Raw genomic sequence first — 18538 nt, forward strand, 5'->3', positions numbered from 1 at the left:
TGCCATGTGCAAGGCAAGTGCTCTGTATGCTAGTGTACTATCTAGACTATTTTTCTTATTCATTTTCAAATTTTAAATTAAGTCAAAAGAGGGAGTCAGGGGGCTGGAGAGATGGCATGGAATAATGCATTTGCCTTGCATGCAGAAGGTCGGTGGTTCAAATCCCGGTATCCCATATGGTCCCCTGAGCCTGCCAGGAGCGATTTCTGGGTACAGAGCCAGGAGTAACCCCTGAGTGCTGCTAAGTGTGACCCAAAAACCAACAACCCCCCAAAAAAAATTTGTGCCAGAGAGATGGTACAGTGGGGCAAGTGAGTGCTCTGCATACAGTCCACCTGGATTAGATCTCCAGCATCAATCACACAAGGGCTCCGGGGAGCCCGCCAAGAGCAATCCCTGAACACCCAAAGGCCAAAATAAAGTAAGATCAGCCACAAGCAGTGAGTGTCCTTGGCACAGAGGAGCTCCAGCCACCTGCGTGTTCCCAGGGGGTCAGCCACAGGGTGGTCCTCGGGCGTCCCACGGGCTGGCCAATTGCAAGAAACTCCTGGAAACAGGAGCGACTAGCAAACGGGACCAGTCGTTGCAAGGCGGAGCAGCAGCCCCGGGGCTGGCGAGTGGATGAGACCGGCGTGCAAGGCCTCCAGGTTCGGGGATGAACTCCCATGCACGGTGGAGGGACGCGGGACGGCGGGGCCGAACGCCCTAACGAAGCCGCGCGCAGCGCTGCGGGTCTCAGCATCCCTGGAGGCCGGCTCAGCATCCTAGAGCGCATTGGGGATTGTGGGCGGAGCCTCCCGGGATATGGGCGGAGCTTCATCGATACAGGGCGTGGCATCGAGCAGGGGGCGTGGCCTCATACGGCTATGAGCGCGCACGCGGGGAGGGGCTTCCCAGAAAGGGGCGGGGCATTCCGATCAAGTGGGCGTGTCCAACCGGGACGGGGGCGTGGCCTCGGCCAGCTGGCTGCGCGCGCCGGCCGGTGTCCTCACGCGGCGCTCAATAAAGTTGTTGCGCGCCGGAAGCGGAAGTGGCGAGTCTCCATGGCGGCGCCGGCGGGGCCGGTGTTCTGGAGGCGCCTGCTCGGCCTCCTGCCGGGCCGCCCGGGCCTGGCGGCGCTCCTGGGGCGCCTGTCCGACCGCCTGGGCCGGAACCGGGACCGCCGGCGCCGGAGGTGAGCGGGGCGGCGGGCAGGTCCGGGCGGCCGGGTCCCCCTCACCTGCCCGGGGAGCGGCGCGGCGCGATCCGGCCCGTCGGCCGTCTTGGGCCCCCCTGGCGTCACCCCGGTGCAGGGACCCGGGGCCGGTGCGGGTGGGCTGTGCGCGGCCGGATTTCGGGGCCCAGTGCTCGCCCCGATTTGCTGCGGGCGGGGCTCGGCGGCCACGTCTCGGGGCCCGGTCCTGGCCTGGACTTGCACTCCAACAGGCGAGGCCGGGGGTCCTGCTGGTGGCCCCCGGGGACCTGGCCCGGCTCCCCCACCCATGCCATGGGGCTCTTAGAGGCCCCCTCGGCGGGGCTATGGAGCAATCGCGGGGTGTTGAGTCAGCTGCTGACACTCAGATGGCCCGAGTAAACCACTCGAACCCTCTCTCCTTCGCCCTTCTCAAAGGAAAAGCCTCCAGATGTGCTCTGCCACCGCTCAAGTGGGCTTTGAAGCCGTTTGCTCAAGGCCCCGGGGTTGGCAGAGTCAACATTTGCCCAGAACAGGACGTTTGCTATTGCAAATATTAAAAAAAAAATCACACACACACATATATATGTATCAAAGAGGAGTGTGCAAATAGGCAGCTTATTTAAAGAGAGAAAGAGATCTCGAGCTCAAAGAAAAAAGCAACCAGCTCTAAAGCACGCTAGTCGGCTGCGGGGCCTTTTACTGCCTGGCCCAGCCTGCTTTTGGGGAGCTCCCTGCTGCCTGCCTTACGTGCCCGCCCACCTGCCACCCCATCATGGGCACCGACTGGAGGTAGGAGGCTGGGCTCCTTTCTTTCCTCCCGGGCTGTTCCGGAGGAAGATATTCAGCAAGAATTCACTTGCGGAAATTTAGGGGAACTTGCTGGCGATGGCTTTGGGCGCCGGTGGGCGCGCTCCTGGAAGCTGCCTGCTGAGAAAGACTCAGTTTCTTGGTGGCTGGGAGCCCAGGGAGGGGTGTGGCTGTGCTGGGTGGATGGGTGGGTGGGTGTGTGTTCCCCTAAGCGGTGCTTCCCAGCCTAAAGGCTTCAGTGTGATCTCAGGCCCATCCTGGTATTCAGCCCTCCGAGAACTGTGGTTGAGTTTTCAGAGAAAGGTTTTTTTCCTCAAGGATGAGATGTTTCGGCGATTTGGTCATTTCCCTTCTGGGTTTAAACTATCCGGGAAAACCCTTTACTGTTAATCATTGTTTGACTCGGGGATTGATCACCGAAGGATGTGGCGCTGACTGCTGTACATTATTTTATCTTAGTTGTGGGTGCCCACACCTGTTGTACAAAGGGGTTACTCACTCCTGGCCCCGCTCTCAGGAATGTGCTGGGGTGTCATGGGGTGCAGGGGATCGAACCTGGGTCTGCCGCATGCAAGGCAAGTACCCTCCCTGCTGTCTTATCTCTCTGACCCCTGTACATTCTTTCAAAAGAGACTTATGATTGTACAACAGAGTGGGTAGGGTTGTTCTTGCATGCGGCTGACTGGATTTTGATCTTGGGCATCACATACTGCTTCCCTGCCCCGATCTCCACCAGGAGTCAGGTGTGAGTGTAGTCAGGTGTGGCTCAAAACAGAAACGGAACAAAAGGTTTTTATTATTATTTTTTACTTTTTTGGTTTTTGGGTCACACCCAGCAGTGCTCAGGGGTTACTCCTGGCTCTGTGCTCAGAAATCGCTCCTGGCAGGCTCGGGGGACCATGTGGGATGCTGGAATTCAAACCACCGTCCTTCTGCACGCAAGGCAAACGCCCTACCTCCATGCTATCACTCCAGCCCCCAAAAAGGTTTTAATTATTGAAGTCCAGGAGAGTACCACAGGTAGAGTGCTTGTCTTGCATGTGGCAGGCCACAACTCACCGGCAAGGGTCCTGCACACTGCTGGTTGCCTCCCCCCACCAAATGCAAAACAAAAGACATTTGAGGAACTGGAGTGATAGTACATTGGTGAGAGCGCTTGTCTTGCACGTGGCCAACCCAGATTCAATCCTTGGCATCCACTAGGGCTCCCCAAGCTTGCCAGGACTGATCCCTAAGTGCAGAGCCAAGAGTAAGCCCTGAGCACAGCCGGGTGTGGTCCCAAACCACAAAAACAAAAGACTTTTGAACGCCCAGTGGATGAGGGCCAGCAGTGTGATTATTATTATTTTGGGTTTTATTTTTGTTTTTGTTTTTTGGGCCACACCTGGTGATGCTGAGGGGTTACTCCTGGCTCTGCTCAGAAATTGCTCCTGCTTTGGAGGACCATGTGGGACACTGGGGATCGAACCCAGGTCTGTCCTGAGTCAGTTGTGTGCAAGGCAAACGTCCTGTCACTTTGGCCTCACCCAGCTCTGTGTTTGTTTTTTTTTTTTTTTTGGTTTTTGGCTCACACCCGGCAGCGCTCAGGGGATACTCCATGCTCTATGCTCAGAGATCGCTCCTGGAAGACTCAGGGACCATATGGGATGCTGGGATTCAAACCATTGTCCTTCTTCATTCAAGGCAAACGCCCTACCTCCATGCTATTTCTCTGGCCTCAGCTCCGTGTTACTTTTTTTTTGTTTGCTTGGTTTTTGGGGGTCACATCGGCAGCGCTCAGGGGTTCCTCCTGGCTCTACACTCAGAAGTTGCTCCTGGCAGGCTCGGGGGACCATATGGGATGCCAGGATTCGAACCACCATCCTTCTGCATGCAAGCAAATGCCTTGTTTCCATGCTATTTCTCCGGCCCCAGGTCCATGTTTCTTGATGCAGCTGAGAGTTGCTTTTTTCTGACCAGTGGTTAAATCAGACACTCGATTAAATCCACAGCACTTGGCTGGAACGATAGCACAGTGAGTAGTAGGTCATTTGTCTTACATGCAGTTGACTTGGGTTTGATGCCTGGCATCCCATTTGGTCCCAGAGCCCGCCAGGAGTGATTTCTGAGTGCAGAGCCAGGAGTAACCCCTGAGCACTGCCGGGTGTGGCCCAAAATGAAAAAATCTGCAATACACTACCAGGAGTGTATGGAAGCCAGAGGGCCCTGCCATAGCGCTCCGACCCCGGGGCAGTGCTCTGAAGTCTCGGTTTTGGACCCTCATGCTGGGTGCAGGTTTTCCTGTCCTGTGGCAGCAGCAGTTTGCGGTGACTCATGTCACCCCCTCTGGCTTTCGTTTCTTCCCTCATTGTTCGCCGGCTCCTAATTCCTCGTTCCCAGAATGAGGCGGTTTCTTGTAAGCCTGATCGCTGGGTCGTTGATCATGGTTCCGTGTAGCAGCCCTGTCTCGGGTGACTCAGCCCGCTGGCGCGGCCCATCCTCCTGGGATCCTCTGTGAGGGACACCCCAGAAATGCCCCCTGACAGTATGGGATGTGGAACTGCTGACCACTTCCACCCTCTGCTCTGTGGGGACCCCGCAGACAGATGGACCCCCCCTCTTCTGGGTGCTAAGACTCCAGAACAGTGCGAGAGAAGGGGAAAATTCTGCCTGTGGGATGAGGCCCCAGGCGGTGTTTTGGGGGGAGCATGAGGACTGTTGATCAGAGTAGCTGAGGCCAGGGAAAGGGGGAGACGAGACCATTAGTCTGCATTTGGGGGGGTGTCCAGGTGAGGAGTGTGGTGGGATGGAGGAGGGGCGGGGTGGGGGCCAGGTCGGGGTGTTGTGTGGTGGCAGCTGCTGTGGTGGAGCTGAGTGTGGGTTTGTGGGTCCCCTCAGTCCCCTGAGAGTCGCTGAGTCTGGGTGGCAGCGGCAGCAAAAGCCCGGCCTTGGCTGGGCGGGACACCGGATATGCTGGGATCCTTGGGCGCTGCTTTGGGATTGCTGTATGCCCCCTCCCTTCAACAATCAGATTGAGCCTGGGATGGGGGTCCTCAGAGTAGGGCTGCGGGTGAGAGTGGGGCACCATTCTGAGCCTGTCTCTGCAGCATGTCCGTGTGCTCCGTCAGGCCAGAGGAGAACCAGCTGGGGAGCAGCGAGCTGTGGGGGCCTCCTCTGACAGGAAGTGCTAGCACGGCCCTTCTCGGCCCTTCCTGGGAAGCGAGGTGACTCGGCGCTTCTCGGGGGCCCCTCTGACGTGGCTGCGGGGGCAGGGGACGGGGGGGGGGTGGTGGTGGTCTGAGAATGACACAACCTCAAAACTGGGCTTCTGTGAAGAGCTTTTACGTCATTTCCCCCAACGGGACGCGGCTGCCCACAGTCTACACCACAGGCCTCACCTTTGGTCTCAGGTTTTGGGGCCCACATGCCCTCCCCACTTGTGTTCCCCTGAGACAGCTTGTCTGGCATCTCCACTGCCATCTCCCCCAGAGGGCTGGGGCGGTCGTACTGGCTCAGTAGGACCCGACCTTTCCCCATAGAACCTGTCACTTGGGATGTACCTGGCGCCTCACTCTGGGCAGGCAGGGCGGCCCTCCTGGGCCCCTCTTAGTGGAGGGGTGCACCTTCAGTCTGGGGGGCTCTTCACCTTCAGTGCTCATGGGGATAGGGTAGAGCTGGTACCATTAGGCCCGGTACTTCCCGCTGCTGCCCAGCCTGATTCTCAGAACCTGCCGGCCTTCAAGCAGGAGGGCAGTCGGGGGCTCAGGCCAAGATCCCCCATTCTGTCAGGAGGGCAAGGGTAGGATTCAGGGCAGGAGCCCTCCACCCTCAGGGCAGGTCTCCAGTACTGAAAGCTCTGATTTCCTGAACCCCCATCCCCATTAGTGATCCCCAGGTCTCCTGCTAGGGTGGCCTAGGAGCAGGTCCAAACCTGGGGGATCGTAGGAGTCCCAGCTGGTACGGGGGCAACCTCCCAGGGGTTCTGGTAGAAGTGAGGGGAAGGTGGACTGAGAGCGGTTCCTGAGAGAGCTAAGGTGCCTGTGAGGCCCTGAGAGGGTGTGAGTTAAGAGTGTGAGTTTGGGGGCTGGAGAGATAGCATGGAGGTAAGGCGTTTGCCTTTCATGCAGGAGGTCATCGGTTCGAATCCCAGCGTCCCATATGGTCCCCCGTGCCAGCCAGGAGCAATTTCTGAGCCTGGAGCCAGGAATAACCCCTGAGCACTGCCGGGTGTGACCCAAAAACCACAAAAAAAAAAAAAAAGAAAAAAAAAAAGAGTGTGAGTTTGAGGGCCCGGAGAGATAGCACAGCGGCGTTTGCCTTGCATGCAGCTGATCCAGGACCAAAGGTGGTTGGTTCGAATCCCAGTGTCCCATATGGTCCCCGTGCCTGCCAGGAGCTATTTCTGAGCAGACAGCCAAGAGTAACCCCTGAGCACCGCCGGGTGTGGTCCAAAAGCCAAAAAAAAAAAAAAAAAAAGTGTGAGTTTGAGAGCCTGAGAGAGTGAATGTGAGAACACACATATCATGCATGTGAGTATGAGAACACGTGTGTGTAGGTGAAGGTATATGGTGAGGTGTAGGTTGGGGTGGTAGTCAGAGATCTTAACCCATGTTCTGTTTTGGGAGTTCTGGGTCACAGCAGCTGTGCTCAGTTCCGACTCCTGGCTCTGCTCAAAGTTGTTTCTAGTGATGCTCGGGGGACCATAGGCTGTGCCTGGGATTGAAGCCAGGTTGGCTGGCTGTATGCAAGACCAGTGCCTTCACCCCCTGCTATTTTTGGCTGGCACCCCACTCTAGGATGCTGTCACACCTGTGCCATCCCTAGGGGGCCTGTTGGGAGCCCCTTCGTCATGGCCCCCGTCAGCAAGCTCCGGGCTGGGTCCCTGAAGCCCATTGGTTCAACTCCTGTGCTGACCCACCCACTATCAGCGCAGGTGGGACCAACCTGCATGACCTCTGGGCAGGGAGGTGGAGCCCCCACCGATTGCCAGATTGCCATGTCTGTGCTCTTGTTCTGCTCCATGCCCAGCCCCCTGCCCCATTGCTCCAGCCCAGGACTTACCTCTTTGCCTCTCTGGGTGTAGGTAAACAGAGTCCTGGGCTACACACTGCACCAAGGGGCAATCCTGCTCCCCCAATGGCTAGGCTTCAGGTCTTGCACTCAGTACTGGTTGAATACTGTCTCCATGGCCTCGTGGTGGTTTCTGATTGGACTCAAAGGTTTGCCTGAACACAGCAGGGAAACCGAGGCAGTGAACCCAGCTCTCGTGCAGGCCCAGCCCAGACAGCCCGTGGCGCCTAAGAGCCCCAAGTTCTGCCTGAGTCCTGGCCTCGACGGTGGGTGTGCATGTAGGGAAGGCGGTGTGCTCCTGGCCCTCTCCTGGGCTTCAGGCTCCTGCTGCTCTTGGCTGGGATTCAGGCCTGGCCAGTGCAGGAGAGGCTGAAACAGCCGTTTCTCTGGGGTCGCAGGAAAGGGCCTCCTGGGCCTGCTGGCCTCTCTCGAAGCCCCTCTTCTTGGCCTCTCCTGCACCGGCTTTATCCCACGTCCCAGTGTTCAGACAGGCATGTCCCTGGGTCCAGTGGGATGTGCAGGGGTCACGCTTGGGCCTTGCGTGGGGCACTGTGACTTCCCTGGGTTGGGCTTATTTGGAATCTGGGGTTTGATCTGGTGCTACAGAGCACCAGACAGGCACTCTGACTGTGCGGGGCTGCAACCTCTCTTTCCTCTCTGCCCAGGTCACCCCTGCTGTCCCCTACAGTCCCTCAGGTCACCTTCCCGCCCTGCTGCCTGTGCCCCGAGGCCGGGCATCACTTCCAGTGGCTCCGGAACCTGGTCCCCGAGTTCAGCGTCTCCAGCTCGAACGTTCAGGTGCTCTCCTCCCCCGCTGAGTTCTTTGAGCTCATGAAGGTGAGTGGGGGTGTGTGAGGGGCCCTTCTGGGGGGCAAGAGGCAGGCAAGGTAGTAAGGGCCCGTGGTGGACTTGGGCCCCACCCCAACACCCCAAGATACAGGGCAGCTTCTGCTCAAGTATCTGGGAGGAAACAGGCTTCTCCAGTCCAGGCATGAAAATGGCTTGAAAACACATAGGGCGGGAGCAGTAACACAGCGGGGAGGACTTTGGTTCAGTCTTCGGCATCCCATAGGGTCCCCTGATTCCCGAGTACAGAGCCAGGAGTAACTCCTGAGTAGCTCAGAAACAAAAACAGTGATGCATCTCCGAGCGGATTCCCAGTACCCAGGGGACAGACCTGGGACACCCAGCTCACTTAGGGGGCCTTCGCTGCTCGCTGGGAAACTGGGGTTCCTGATGCCCTGTGGGGTTTTACCTCTCAACACCTCCCCTGCGTTCGTTCATGCCGCAGCTCGCAGCTCATCTGGGAGGCGCTGCTAATGGGGGTGAAGTCATCCTGCCCATTACCCGTCTTGCCGTGGAGCTCACAGAACTGGGGAGGCTGGGCCTCGGGGTCGAGCTGAGCCCCGCTCGCAGGAGTCCGTGCAGACACACCTGCCCTGACGCCTCTGTCCACCCATTGCTCCCCTTTCCTTTCCTGCCGTTCTGTGTGTGGTGCCTTGTGGCAGCCTGTCCGAAACACGTGTGTGTGTGTGTGTGTGTGTGTGTGTGTGTGGCTCATGGTTCACATGTGTGAGGTGTGCAGTGGCGTGAGCATGGCATGTGCCTGTGAACATGTGGATGTGTGTGCCTGTGCCTGAGTGTGTGTTTTGAGTGTGCACGAAAAAACGAGTGTGCATTTGCACACAAGTGTGCCAAGAGTCTATAAACTTGCACAGCTGGGGGTTTGCCTGGGCATGATGCTGGTGTGTGTATCTGCACGTGGGAATGGACTGTGTGAATCTGCATGGATGTGTATGCATGTGTGAGTGAGTTACGCACACATGTGCGCACACGCTCACCTGTCTACACACGTGCACATGTTTGCACATGCATGTGCGTCACAACCTCCGTACCGCCCGCTGGCCCAGTGCCCCTGGTCGTGGTCTCTGGTCTTGTTTGTTCTGTTCTCGGTTGATTCTCTGGCTGGAACACGCTTCTTCGGGAGTTCCCAGTGTGCCGGAGGTGAGGGCGGAGGCGGATGGTGCCCGCCCTCCCTGTGCCCCTTCGCTGGGTGCTTCCCATGTCCCCGTGGGGTGGAGGCGTCACTGCCTGCACTTACACTGATGCTCTGCTCATGGAGCACAGCAGGAAGCTGCGAACCTGGGACACCCTTTTTCTTTATTCTTTTTTGGTTTTTTTGGGCCACACCCGGCGTTGCTCAGGGGTCCCTCCTGGCTGTCTGCTCAGAAATAGCTCCTGGCAGGCACGGGGGACCATTTGGGACACCGGGATTCGAACCAACCACCTTTGGTCCTGGACCGGCTGCTTGCAAGGCAAACGCTGCTGTGCTATCTCTCCGGGCCTTGGGACACCCTTTTTCACCCCAGTGCCAGGGCTTCCTTCTCTGGGGTCTGTTGCAGCTGCTCTGGGGGCTGTTGTGGGCAGCGAGGGAGGGCCCCCTTTCACCTGGTCCTGCCATTGCTGCCCTCGAGGACACTTGCTTCCAGGAAGACCACCCTGGGCTGTTCCACCCACACACACACATACACAACATACACACACGCATACGGTGCTATGCTGAGTCACTCCGTGATTGGAGGGCTTGGGCCCAAGCCTGCACACAGGTGCCTGCCAGGGGGCCAGACCTGCGTGCCCTTCGACCCGGGCTCGTGGGGTGAAGGAAAGGACTGTGCTCCGGGAGCTGGGAAGGGGAGTGAAGGGCCCTTGTACCTAATAGCCATGCTTCCATACTGTCTGTCCCTCTGTGCTCCTTGACTGTCCTTCTGTGCTCCCTGGCTGCTCAGGCTCTCCTGTGCTTATTCATAGGAAACATACACTTCTCACAGCCTGCACCCCACCCCCTCAGCTTAGCATGTGCGCCTTCCCCTGCACACACATGCAAGTGCACAATGCACATACATGTACACATGGCGGGCCGTGCTTCATTTGCTGAGGGGCCATCGGCCGTTCCCTGGCCCTGAGGCGAGTCCCTGAGTCTGCCACCTTCTAGCACCTGCTTCCTGTGCTCCTTTTCTGGAATGGGAGTGGGCCACACCCAGCAGTGCTCAGCACCGCAGCCTTGCACCGCTGCCTTGGGGTGTGTATGGCCCAATCAGGCCAGCGCCTCCCAACTGTGCCAATCCTCCCGCACGGGCTACACCCCTGAGACACTGCTGGCCCAGGAGCACTACTTCTGGCTTCTAGCTCCTGTTTTCTGGCTCCCAGCCAGAAAAGCCGTGTTGCTGCTTTAGGGTCAGAGAGTGTTGCCGGGTAGGCCCTGGGCCCAGGTGTTTTGCTTTCAGGGGGAGGATTCAGTTCTTGGGGACCCTCGAGGCAAGGGCACACCTGGATCGAGCACCAAACCAAGTACACTTGCCTCCTCTAACTGACTGGCCTCTTGTCTTGCAGGGGCAGATCAAGGTGGCCAAGAGGCGAATAGTGATGGCGTCGCTGTACCTGGGCACGGGGCCCCTAGAGCAGGAGCTGGTGAGCCTCCCCGCCCCCTGGGAGTCCTTAATAAATGGGTTTGGCACGTCTTCACTTTTCAGATTTTCTTTTTGGTTTTGGAACCACACCCTGCCTTTGCTCTGTGCTGACTCCTGGCTCTGTGCGTGGGCTGACTCTGTGCTCAGGGATTGTTCCTGGTGGTGCTCGGGACCCTATGTGGTGCCGGGGATCAGGATCAAACCCAGGTCAGCTGTGTGTAAGGCCAGTGTCCTCCCCGCTGTGCTCTCTCTTTGACCCCGGCTTTGGCATCCACTTGGGTAGAACTTGAGGACTGTCTGGAGCACAAGGGGAGACATAAGGTCTGCATTTCCAGGCCCTCAGAGTCGCTTCCAACTGGACATATATCAGCCCTGGCCCGTGACTCCACGGTCCCCGTGCTCACGCTTAGGCTCAGACCCAGGTGGTCTCTGACCCTAATATGGGTTGGATGTGGGCTGCTCCAGAGGGACCAGGGGCGGTGTGGGGTCAGGTCCTGCCTTTGACGGGCCTGGCCTTCCTGTCAACCCACAGTGGGGTACTTGGAGGTGCAGCCTTGCTAGCAGCAGCATTGGGGGTCACTAAGTGTCTGTGTAGGAACTCTCTGGTCCAAGCACCAGGACATGCTCTACAGGCTGTGGTGTTGCCACGTCCATCTGTGTTAAGGCTTCAGGCGCATCAGGAAGAGTCTGCAGGCGGGTGTGCCCGGGTCCCCATAGATGTGTCCCTGCACCCTGGGAGCTGTGGCACCCAGGATCAGTGGCAGGTGCAGGGTTGCCGGAGCAGGCGGTGCTTGGCCCTGCCCAGTGGCTTCAGGGGCTGGGGGTTCAGGAGAGACTGGGTCACGCTGGGGTCTCACCCTGGGTGCCCCTGCAGGTGGACTGTCTGGAGAATGCCCTGGAGAAGTCGCTCCAGGCGCCGGAACTGCAGGTCTCCATCCTGCTGGACTTCACGCGTGGCTCCAGAGGTTGGTGATTCCCCACCTAGCTCCTTGTGCCCAGAGAAGCCACGAGAACTGACTTTTCTGGTGGTCCTGACCTAACATGTGGCCTGGAGCCTGCGGGTGGGCGGGAGTTTGTGTGCCACTGGGGACCAGTTGTACCTGAGCCAGTTCCTGCTAATAGGGCTTCATGGTCTGCTGTGGTCACTGTGCAGGGAGGGGGGGGTTGGGGGGCAGCAGGATCCAGCGGGACAGGGCTGTCACCTAGCCGGCTCCTCCCCTGTCCCCTCCTGGGTCTCTGGGGCGAGGCTGGGTTGGGATCAGCACTGGCAGGGTGGGGCGGGCATGCTGCGACTGTCTCTGACTGCTCCCCTTCCTTGACTCACCCCTTCCTGGATGTCCCCCCCCAGGAAGAACTTGCATAGGATGCTGCCCCCTCTTGTCCTCCTGACTGTCCTCAATTGTCTCTCCCTGACAATCCCTTGACTGTCCCCTCGACTATCCCGACCGTCTCCCCAGGGCGAAAGAACTCTCGCACAATGCTGCTTCCGCTCTTGCGACGCTTCCCAGACCGGGTGCGGGTCTCACTCTTCCACACTCCACATCTTCGCGGGCTGCTGCGGCTGTTGCTCCCCGAACGCTTCAACGAGACCATCGGGCTGCAGCATATCAAGGCCTACGTGTTCGACGGCAGCCTTGTGCTCAGTGGGTGAGGCCTCAGTGGGGTGCCGGGCATGGCAGGGGTCCTTGCCCTGCCTGACCCTGCAGGCCCTGATCGCCGCTGCCATCTGTCCGTCCGTCCCCAGGGCCAACCTGAGCGACTCCTACTTCACCAACCGCCAGGACCGCTATGTCTTCCTGCGGGACTGCCCTGAGGTGGCCGACTTCTTCTCGGAGCTGGTGGGCGCTGTGGGCGACGTGTCCCTGCAGTTGCAGGCCAACGACACTGTGCAGGTGGTGGAGGGCATGGTGCACCCCTACCTAGGTACACCCGCGCTGCCGCAAGCCTGTGTTGTGTGTCTGTATATGTGTGTCTGTGGTGTTTTTGTGTATATGTTTGCACCTTTGTTGTATGTGTTGTTTGTATACGTGTGTGTCTGTTGTGTCTTGTATGCATTTTACTGTTGTGTGTCTCTCTGTAGGTGTATCAGTGTGTTATGTTGTGTGTCTTGTGAATCTATGTGTGTTTGTTGTGTCTTGTGTATATATCTGCATATGCGTCTGTGAATTGTATATGTGTACATCGGTGCATGTGTGTGTTCTGTGTATGTATCTCTCTGTTTCTGATTGTTGTATATGTGTGTGTGTTTGTGTGTGTGTGTGTGTGTGTGTGTGTGTCTATGTTACGTATGGTCTTTATTGTTTGGGTTTGGGCCCAGCAGTGCTCAGGGGTACCTCTTGGCAGGCTCAGGGACTCTACAGGATGCTGGGGATGGAACCTGAATGGGCCACATGCAAGGCAAGCGCCCTTCCTGCTGCAGTCTCCCTGGCCCCAGCTCATGTTTTCTTCTTTTGGTCTTTCAGTCGTACCCACTGTGCTCAGGGAACCGCGTAGTACCAGGGACTGTCTAGTTTTTTTGCATGTGGCCTGGCCCAGCCCTCACGGCTTGTGGTCAGACTTGCCTGTGTCTTCAGGGCCTGGCCATGTTGGGGTGTGCGTGCCTCCCCTCAGTCACACCCCCCCCAGCTGCCTTCCTGTCCGGTGGTTCCAGGGATACCGCAGGACTGGGAGAGCTTGAGTGTGGGTGCCGCAGGCGAGGCCTTTCCTGGCGCCTGGTGTGGAGGGGGACTCGCTGTCTGCTCAGCCAACCCTTGTCCCTCTAGGTGACCAGGCCGCGTACTGCGAGGCGGCACATAAGCGGGTGATGGGCGTGATCCACTCGGCCCGTGCCCGCCAGCAGCAGCTGCACGCGCAAACGTGCCACGGGGCTGAGGCCGGCGACGGCGACCGGAGACCCAGCCCGGACACGTGGATCTACCCGCTGATCCAGATGCGGCCCTTCGCCATCCGTACAGATGAGCTGGTCACCGCAAGCCTGCTGACAGTGGCGGAGCATGGGGCGCGCATCTGCCTCACCACCGGCTACTTCAACCTCACCCAGGCTTACATGGACTTGGTGCTGGGCACTCGGGCCGAGTACCGCATCCTGCTGGCCTCTCCCGAGGTGAACGGCTTCTTCGGGGCCAAGGGCGTGGCGGGCGCCATCCCAGCTGCCTATGTGCACATCGAGCGGCAGTTCTACCATGCCGTGTGCCGCCTGGGCCAGCAGGACCGTGTTCAGCTGCAGGAGTACCAGCATCCGGGCTGGACCTTCCACGCCAAAGGTATGGGGCCTGGAGCGCTGCCCACTGTCTGCGCTGTACCTGTGTGTTCCTGTGTTTCTGTACCTGTGTCTGTCCCTGTCCACCTGTGTCCCTGCACTTTTACCTGTACCGTGCCCTGTGCTCTCCTGCACCTGTGCAGTGGCCCCTGCACCCTCTCGGCCTGCCGTGTGGTTTCTGCTTCTCAGGACCTTCCTTTCACACCTGGTCTTTCCCGAGCACAACCTTAGGTACCACCTTAGTCTTTCCCGAGCTTGGGCCTCCATGTTGGGGACATACGCCCTTCATTGGGCCTTGCTTCTGGGTTCTCTGTACTGGTGCCTGATTTCCCCCCTTGGTGCCTCTGGGGTATGGAGAAGGTAAGCGTGGGAGGCCTGTTGGGATACGTGAGGCAGCCAGATTGCCCATTTTCCATCACTTACAGGAGCACTGCAGCTCCTCACTCTCATGCTGTGCTTCCCTCGCTGGTGCTGGGGTGGGTTTGAGCTCTGATCTTGTGCTGTTGCCTTCTGGCTTTTGTGCTGGCCCTCCCAGACCCCCCTTTGCACCAGCACTGGATCCCAGGGGAGTGTCCTTTCTCCTAGACTGGCAGGAAGGAAGAATGTGAGGCCCAGCTGAACCTGTGGTTGCAGGCAAGCCTTACCCACTGAGCTGCCTTCCAGGCTCCCAAAGCCCCAGCAGTCCCTTGGGAGAGCTGGGTAGTCCTGGGGGTCATGTGTCCCCAGGGAGGTGGGCTGGGCGCCTGCTGATTTTCCTGCCCAGCCGGGAACTGAAACTTCCACCTTTTCCCAGAGGCCTCACCCCTGGGCCTACGTGATGGGGTGTCAAGGGGCGTCCCCTGGGCTCACCCCAGAGCTGTGACCTGCCAGGACTGGTGGCCTCCTTCCCACAGTGTCTGCTAGGTGGGAGGTCATGTGCGTGCGTGGGCCCTGGACACCCCCACACACACACAGTGCCAGCTCCTCAGGACAGGCCTGGGCCCGCAGCAGGGGCTCTCGCCCAGACCTGCCTCTGGACAGTCCTGGCGGCCTCCGTGGGGCCTGTGTGTGGCCTAGGAGACCCCTCCCACAGGGCCCGCCTTGAGAACCCGGGAGCAGGTGGGGAGATGCTGGTGCCGGGAAATACCACCCCTCCCATCAGCTGGGGGGCTGTGATGACAGGAAACCAGCTGCAGGCGGCTGTCAGGAAGGCAGGCGAGCCACATGGAGCCGCCTGCTACAGGGCCAGCATGTGCTGAGAGCCTGAGTGCTTGCCTGCTTCCTGCCTGCGGGAGCTGCTCCAATGCCCCGGTGCCCTGTGCCATTCGGGTATGGCCACGACCCCTGCCCCTGGCAGCAGCCCTCAGCTGGGTGTTTTCCCAGGTGCCCCAGGGCTGACCAGAGCAGTGAGCACCGCCTGCATGTACAAGGACTATGGTGTCCTCTGAGTAGGCAGGCTGGGGCTGCAAGGCCCCTTGGGGGTGTCAGCATGGGGAAAAGGGGAAGGATGGGCGGAGGATGGGAAGGGCAGCCCCTTACACATGGGATGAAACGCCCCACACCTGCTCTTGAGCGTCAGGTGTGGCTGCTCCTCCCTGTCACTGCCTGTCACTTCTCAATGACTGGGCTGTGGGGTTGGCATGTGCACCTCGGGGCCACATGCTTCGCTACGGTGCTCATGCTGGGTTGTGCTCACATATCTGAGGTGCTTGTGATTGGTGCTGGTTGGCAGTACTCAGGGATCACTCCTGCCGGTGTTCAGGGATTACCTCCTTTTTTTGACTTATTTTTGGGGCCACACTGGCAGTGCTCAGGCTTTAGTCCTGGCTCTGTTCAGGAATCAATCCTGGCAATCTCTAGTAACCCTATTGGATGCCAGGGATTGAATCCAGGCTGGCTGTGTGCAAGGCAAATGCCCTCCCTGCTGTGCTGTCACTCCAGCTTCCTCAGGGATCACACTCCAGGAATCCTGTACAGTTCCAGGGATTGAATCCAGGTGCCCTGCCCACTGTGCTCTCTGAGACCCCAGTGGTGCTGACACTTAGCGGTGCTCACTCTCTGGTGCTTGCTCTTCCCCTGAGCCCCTGAGATAGTTCTTTTCATGAAGGACTGGGGGATCTTGGCCATGGGGGGGTCTTGCCAGGGACATGGCCAGGGGGTTCAGGTCCTGGACACTTAGCCTCCTGTTGGGGGCCTGTCTGTAGCTGGGGCAGGAAATGTGCCCTGGAGCTGCCCACAGCCACTCTGGGTGCAGCCATCTGAGTCCAGGGCTTGCCCTGGCAGTTCACTGCAACTGGTCTGGCTGGCTGTGGTGGGGCACGGGCTAGGGATCACCGACAGGGAACTTCCACGCTGGCTCCTAGGCTTCTCTCCGGTCCCCACAAAACTCCAGAGACCCAGAGGGCAGCACTGCGGGGCAGGGCATTATTTGACCCTATGGGGCCCACTGTGATGGGGCACAAAAATCACTCTATGGGGTCCTTGCAGGCTCATCCAATAGACAGTTCCCACCTGCCCGCCAGATGCATGGGGGACCTGACTCCCTGGGCCTAACTTCTGCGGCCGCATAAGAGATCTGTTCCCCAGGCTGGCAGCTTGTTCCCTGCCCTGGCTAATGCAAAGGCCAGAGCAGGGGGAGCCGGGGTGTGTGTGCAGCTGTAGGGGTGGTTGGGGAGGGCCCATCTCAGGTCTCAGGTAACCTCAGGACTGGGCAGCATGAGGATAGCCCACCCTCCAGGAGACAGCTCTGGGGCTTGGGCATGAGGGCTCTGGGGTCACACACAGGTACCCCCTAGGGCCTTCCCAGGTAGTGCTGGTATGTCAGGCCAGAAACGGGCACTGATGCAGGGGGCAGTGAGGGGAGCTGGCTTGGGCCGGGCCATGCCTCACTTCCTGTCACCTCTCCTTTTCCCGCAGGCCTCTGGCTCTACATGCCGGGGAGCAGCCTGCCGTGCCTCACGCTGATTGGCTCTCCTAATTTTGGATACAGGTCGGTTCACCGGGACCTGGAGGCCCAGATCGCCATTGTCACGGAGAGCCCCGCCCTGCAGCGGGAGCTGCACCAGGTGGGTGAGGGGGCAGGGTCTGAGGGGTCCTTGTGCCCTTGGTGTTCAGCCTGTGTCCCGCTTCCACAACCTGGTCTGGAATGACGAGTCAGGAGGTGTTGGGGTACAGAGGGAGGCAGGCAGGTTTCTGGCCCTGTCTCAGGATCTCAGGATCCCTGTTCGGGTACCCTCCTCAGACCCTATGCTGGTGGTGCCTGCTCAGCCCTCCCTTCAGGCGTTGGGTGCTGCCACTGTTGTACCACCATCCCTTGGGCCCTGCCTGCCCGTGGGCACTGCAGAGGCACAGCCTCAGTTGCCTATTTCCCCACAGGAGCAGGAGCGCTTGTACCTGAGGTCGGAGCTGGTGTCGGCTGCTACCTTTGAGCAGCCTGGCCGGCAAGTGAAGCTGTGGGTGAAGCTGGTCACGCCACTCATCAAGAACTTCTTCTGAAGTCCTAGGTACGCCCCTTTACCCGCTCTGGGCACACCCCAGTTGTGGAGCTGTGGTGGGACTCTCCCTTCCTCAAGGTGCTATGTGATGCGGCCTGGCCTGCAGGGTCCAGGCAAGCGCTCGGGGCCCCTGAACCCTCCCTTGGGCCAGCCTCCACATGGCCCTGGGCACTTCGCCAGGAAGCCCCGCTCAGCCTAGGCACTGCCTTGTCCTGCTGGAGGGACCCTTGGAGGAGCCCAGGAGGGGCCATGTGGGTTCCTACATTTGGGAGGATGCACCCAGCACCCTGTACCCGATGGCTTGGGCGAACGTACCTCCCCCCACCTCCTGCTGCCCACCTGGGACCTACTCAGCAGCCGCCGGCAGGGAGGGAGCACAGGAGGTGGGACTGTCCTCACGAAAGGCCACAGCGGCCTCTTGTGGCCAGGAGAGGTCTTGGCGCTAGCCAGGAGGCTCAACCAACCCTAGGGTGTTGGATAGTTAGACTCAGGGAATGAGATTTGGATCAAGGCTGGTGACAATTCTCCTCCACTTGCCCTGCAAACACAGAGCTCCCAGTGCAGGGGTCGGGTGCGGGCATTTGAGTCGGACACGCAGTGGGAGCTCAACTCTTTTAATCAGCACCTCCAGGGGTTGGGTCTCAGCCCTATACTTGCAGCAACAGCGCTACCCCTGCCAGGACCCACTTGGCCGCCTTCTCTTTGGTCTTGAGGTTGAAGGTCCAGACATAGGTGGGACCGCGGAGGCGTGTCTTGTACACGGGGCACTCGTAGATGTTTTTGGTGTCCATGCGGTCCACAGGGATGGCCCGGATGAAGATGACCGGCACGGCAGGCGTCAGCTCCTTCAGTCGTGCCTCCGCGATCACGCCGCTCTGCACGTCCCAGCGAGCGCCTGTGGGGACAGCGAGGGTCAAGGCACCCGGACTAGATGCGACACGAGGGACCCACTCGAGGGACACATGGGACCGTCGACTGTGCCAGGCCCACCCCTCACCGTATCTCCACCTCCACAATCAACTGCACTGTGTCTTGGCAGGGGGGTTGCCCGCTCCCCAGGGGCACAGGCAGCCCCCACTAAGCATGTTCTGTTGGCACCCAGCCCCTTGCCCAGCTGCTGCTTCCTGCCTGTGATTCCAAATAAACGTGGAGACTGGCTGCCGGCCTGCGTGTGTGTATGTGTGTGGAAGATGTGGGGGTCCTGGGGCAGCAGTGCCCATGGTTGGGTTTCTCGGAGCAGGGAACATGGGAGAGGTTCTGCTGCAGCAAGAGGCATGTGGACAGCTGCACCCCTGCCAGGGCTGCCCGC

At 59.4% G+C, this 18538-nt stretch overlaps 2 protein-coding genes across 2 annotated transcripts in view; one reads left to right on the top strand and one right to left on the bottom strand.

Moving 5' to 3' along the window:
• Positions 1 to 1043: 1043 nt before the first annotated feature.
• On the top strand, positions 1044 to 18387 carry PGS1 (phosphatidylglycerophosphate synthase 1). Its single transcript, XM_049777201.1, has 11 exons — positions 1044 to 1174; positions 5733 to 5744; positions 7696 to 7867; positions 10421 to 10498; positions 11372 to 11462; positions 11955 to 12144; positions 12242 to 12420; positions 13260 to 13760; positions 16652 to 16800; positions 17111 to 17238; positions 18032 to 18387. Exons 1-10 carry the CDS (start codon positions 1044 to 1046, stop codon positions 17228 to 17230), a joined length of 1623 nt encoding a protein of 540 aa, XP_049633158.1. The 3' UTR covers positions 17231 to 17238; positions 18032 to 18387.
• DNAH17 (dynein axonemal heavy chain 17) overlaps positions 17854 to 18538 on the bottom strand; it is a 71715-nt gene continuing 71030 nt past the window's right edge. The window contains exon 80 of the mRNA XM_049768622.1: positions 17854 to 18124. Within this exon, the coding sequence (XP_049624579.1) occupies positions 17877 to 18124 (248 nt within the window). The 3' untranslated portion in view covers positions 17854 to 17876. The remainder of the gene's footprint in view (positions 18125 to 18538) is intronic.

This window comes from Suncus etruscus, chromosome 1 (genome assembly GCF_024139225.1).
Source record: "Suncus etruscus isolate mSunEtr1 chromosome 1, mSunEtr1.pri.cur, whole genome shotgun sequence".
Taxonomy (NCBI): domain Eukaryota; kingdom Metazoa; phylum Chordata; class Mammalia; order Eulipotyphla; family Soricidae; genus Suncus; species Suncus etruscus.

Bases quoted from the DNA above. Each gene is read 5' to 3' on its own strand.
- PGS1 (XM_049777201.1), top strand. From the start codon at position 1,044: ATGGCGGCGCCGGCGGGGCCGGTGTTCTGGAGGCGCCTGCTCGGCCTC. The intron at 11,463-11,954 runs GTTGGTGATTCC...CCGTCTCCCCAG, and splicing joins CTTCACGCGTGGCTCCAGAG to GGCGAAAGAACTCTCGCACA. The intron at 12,421-13,259 runs GTACACCCGCGC...TTGTCCCTCTAG, and splicing joins CATGGTGCACCCCTACCTAG to GTGACCAGGCCGCGTACTGC.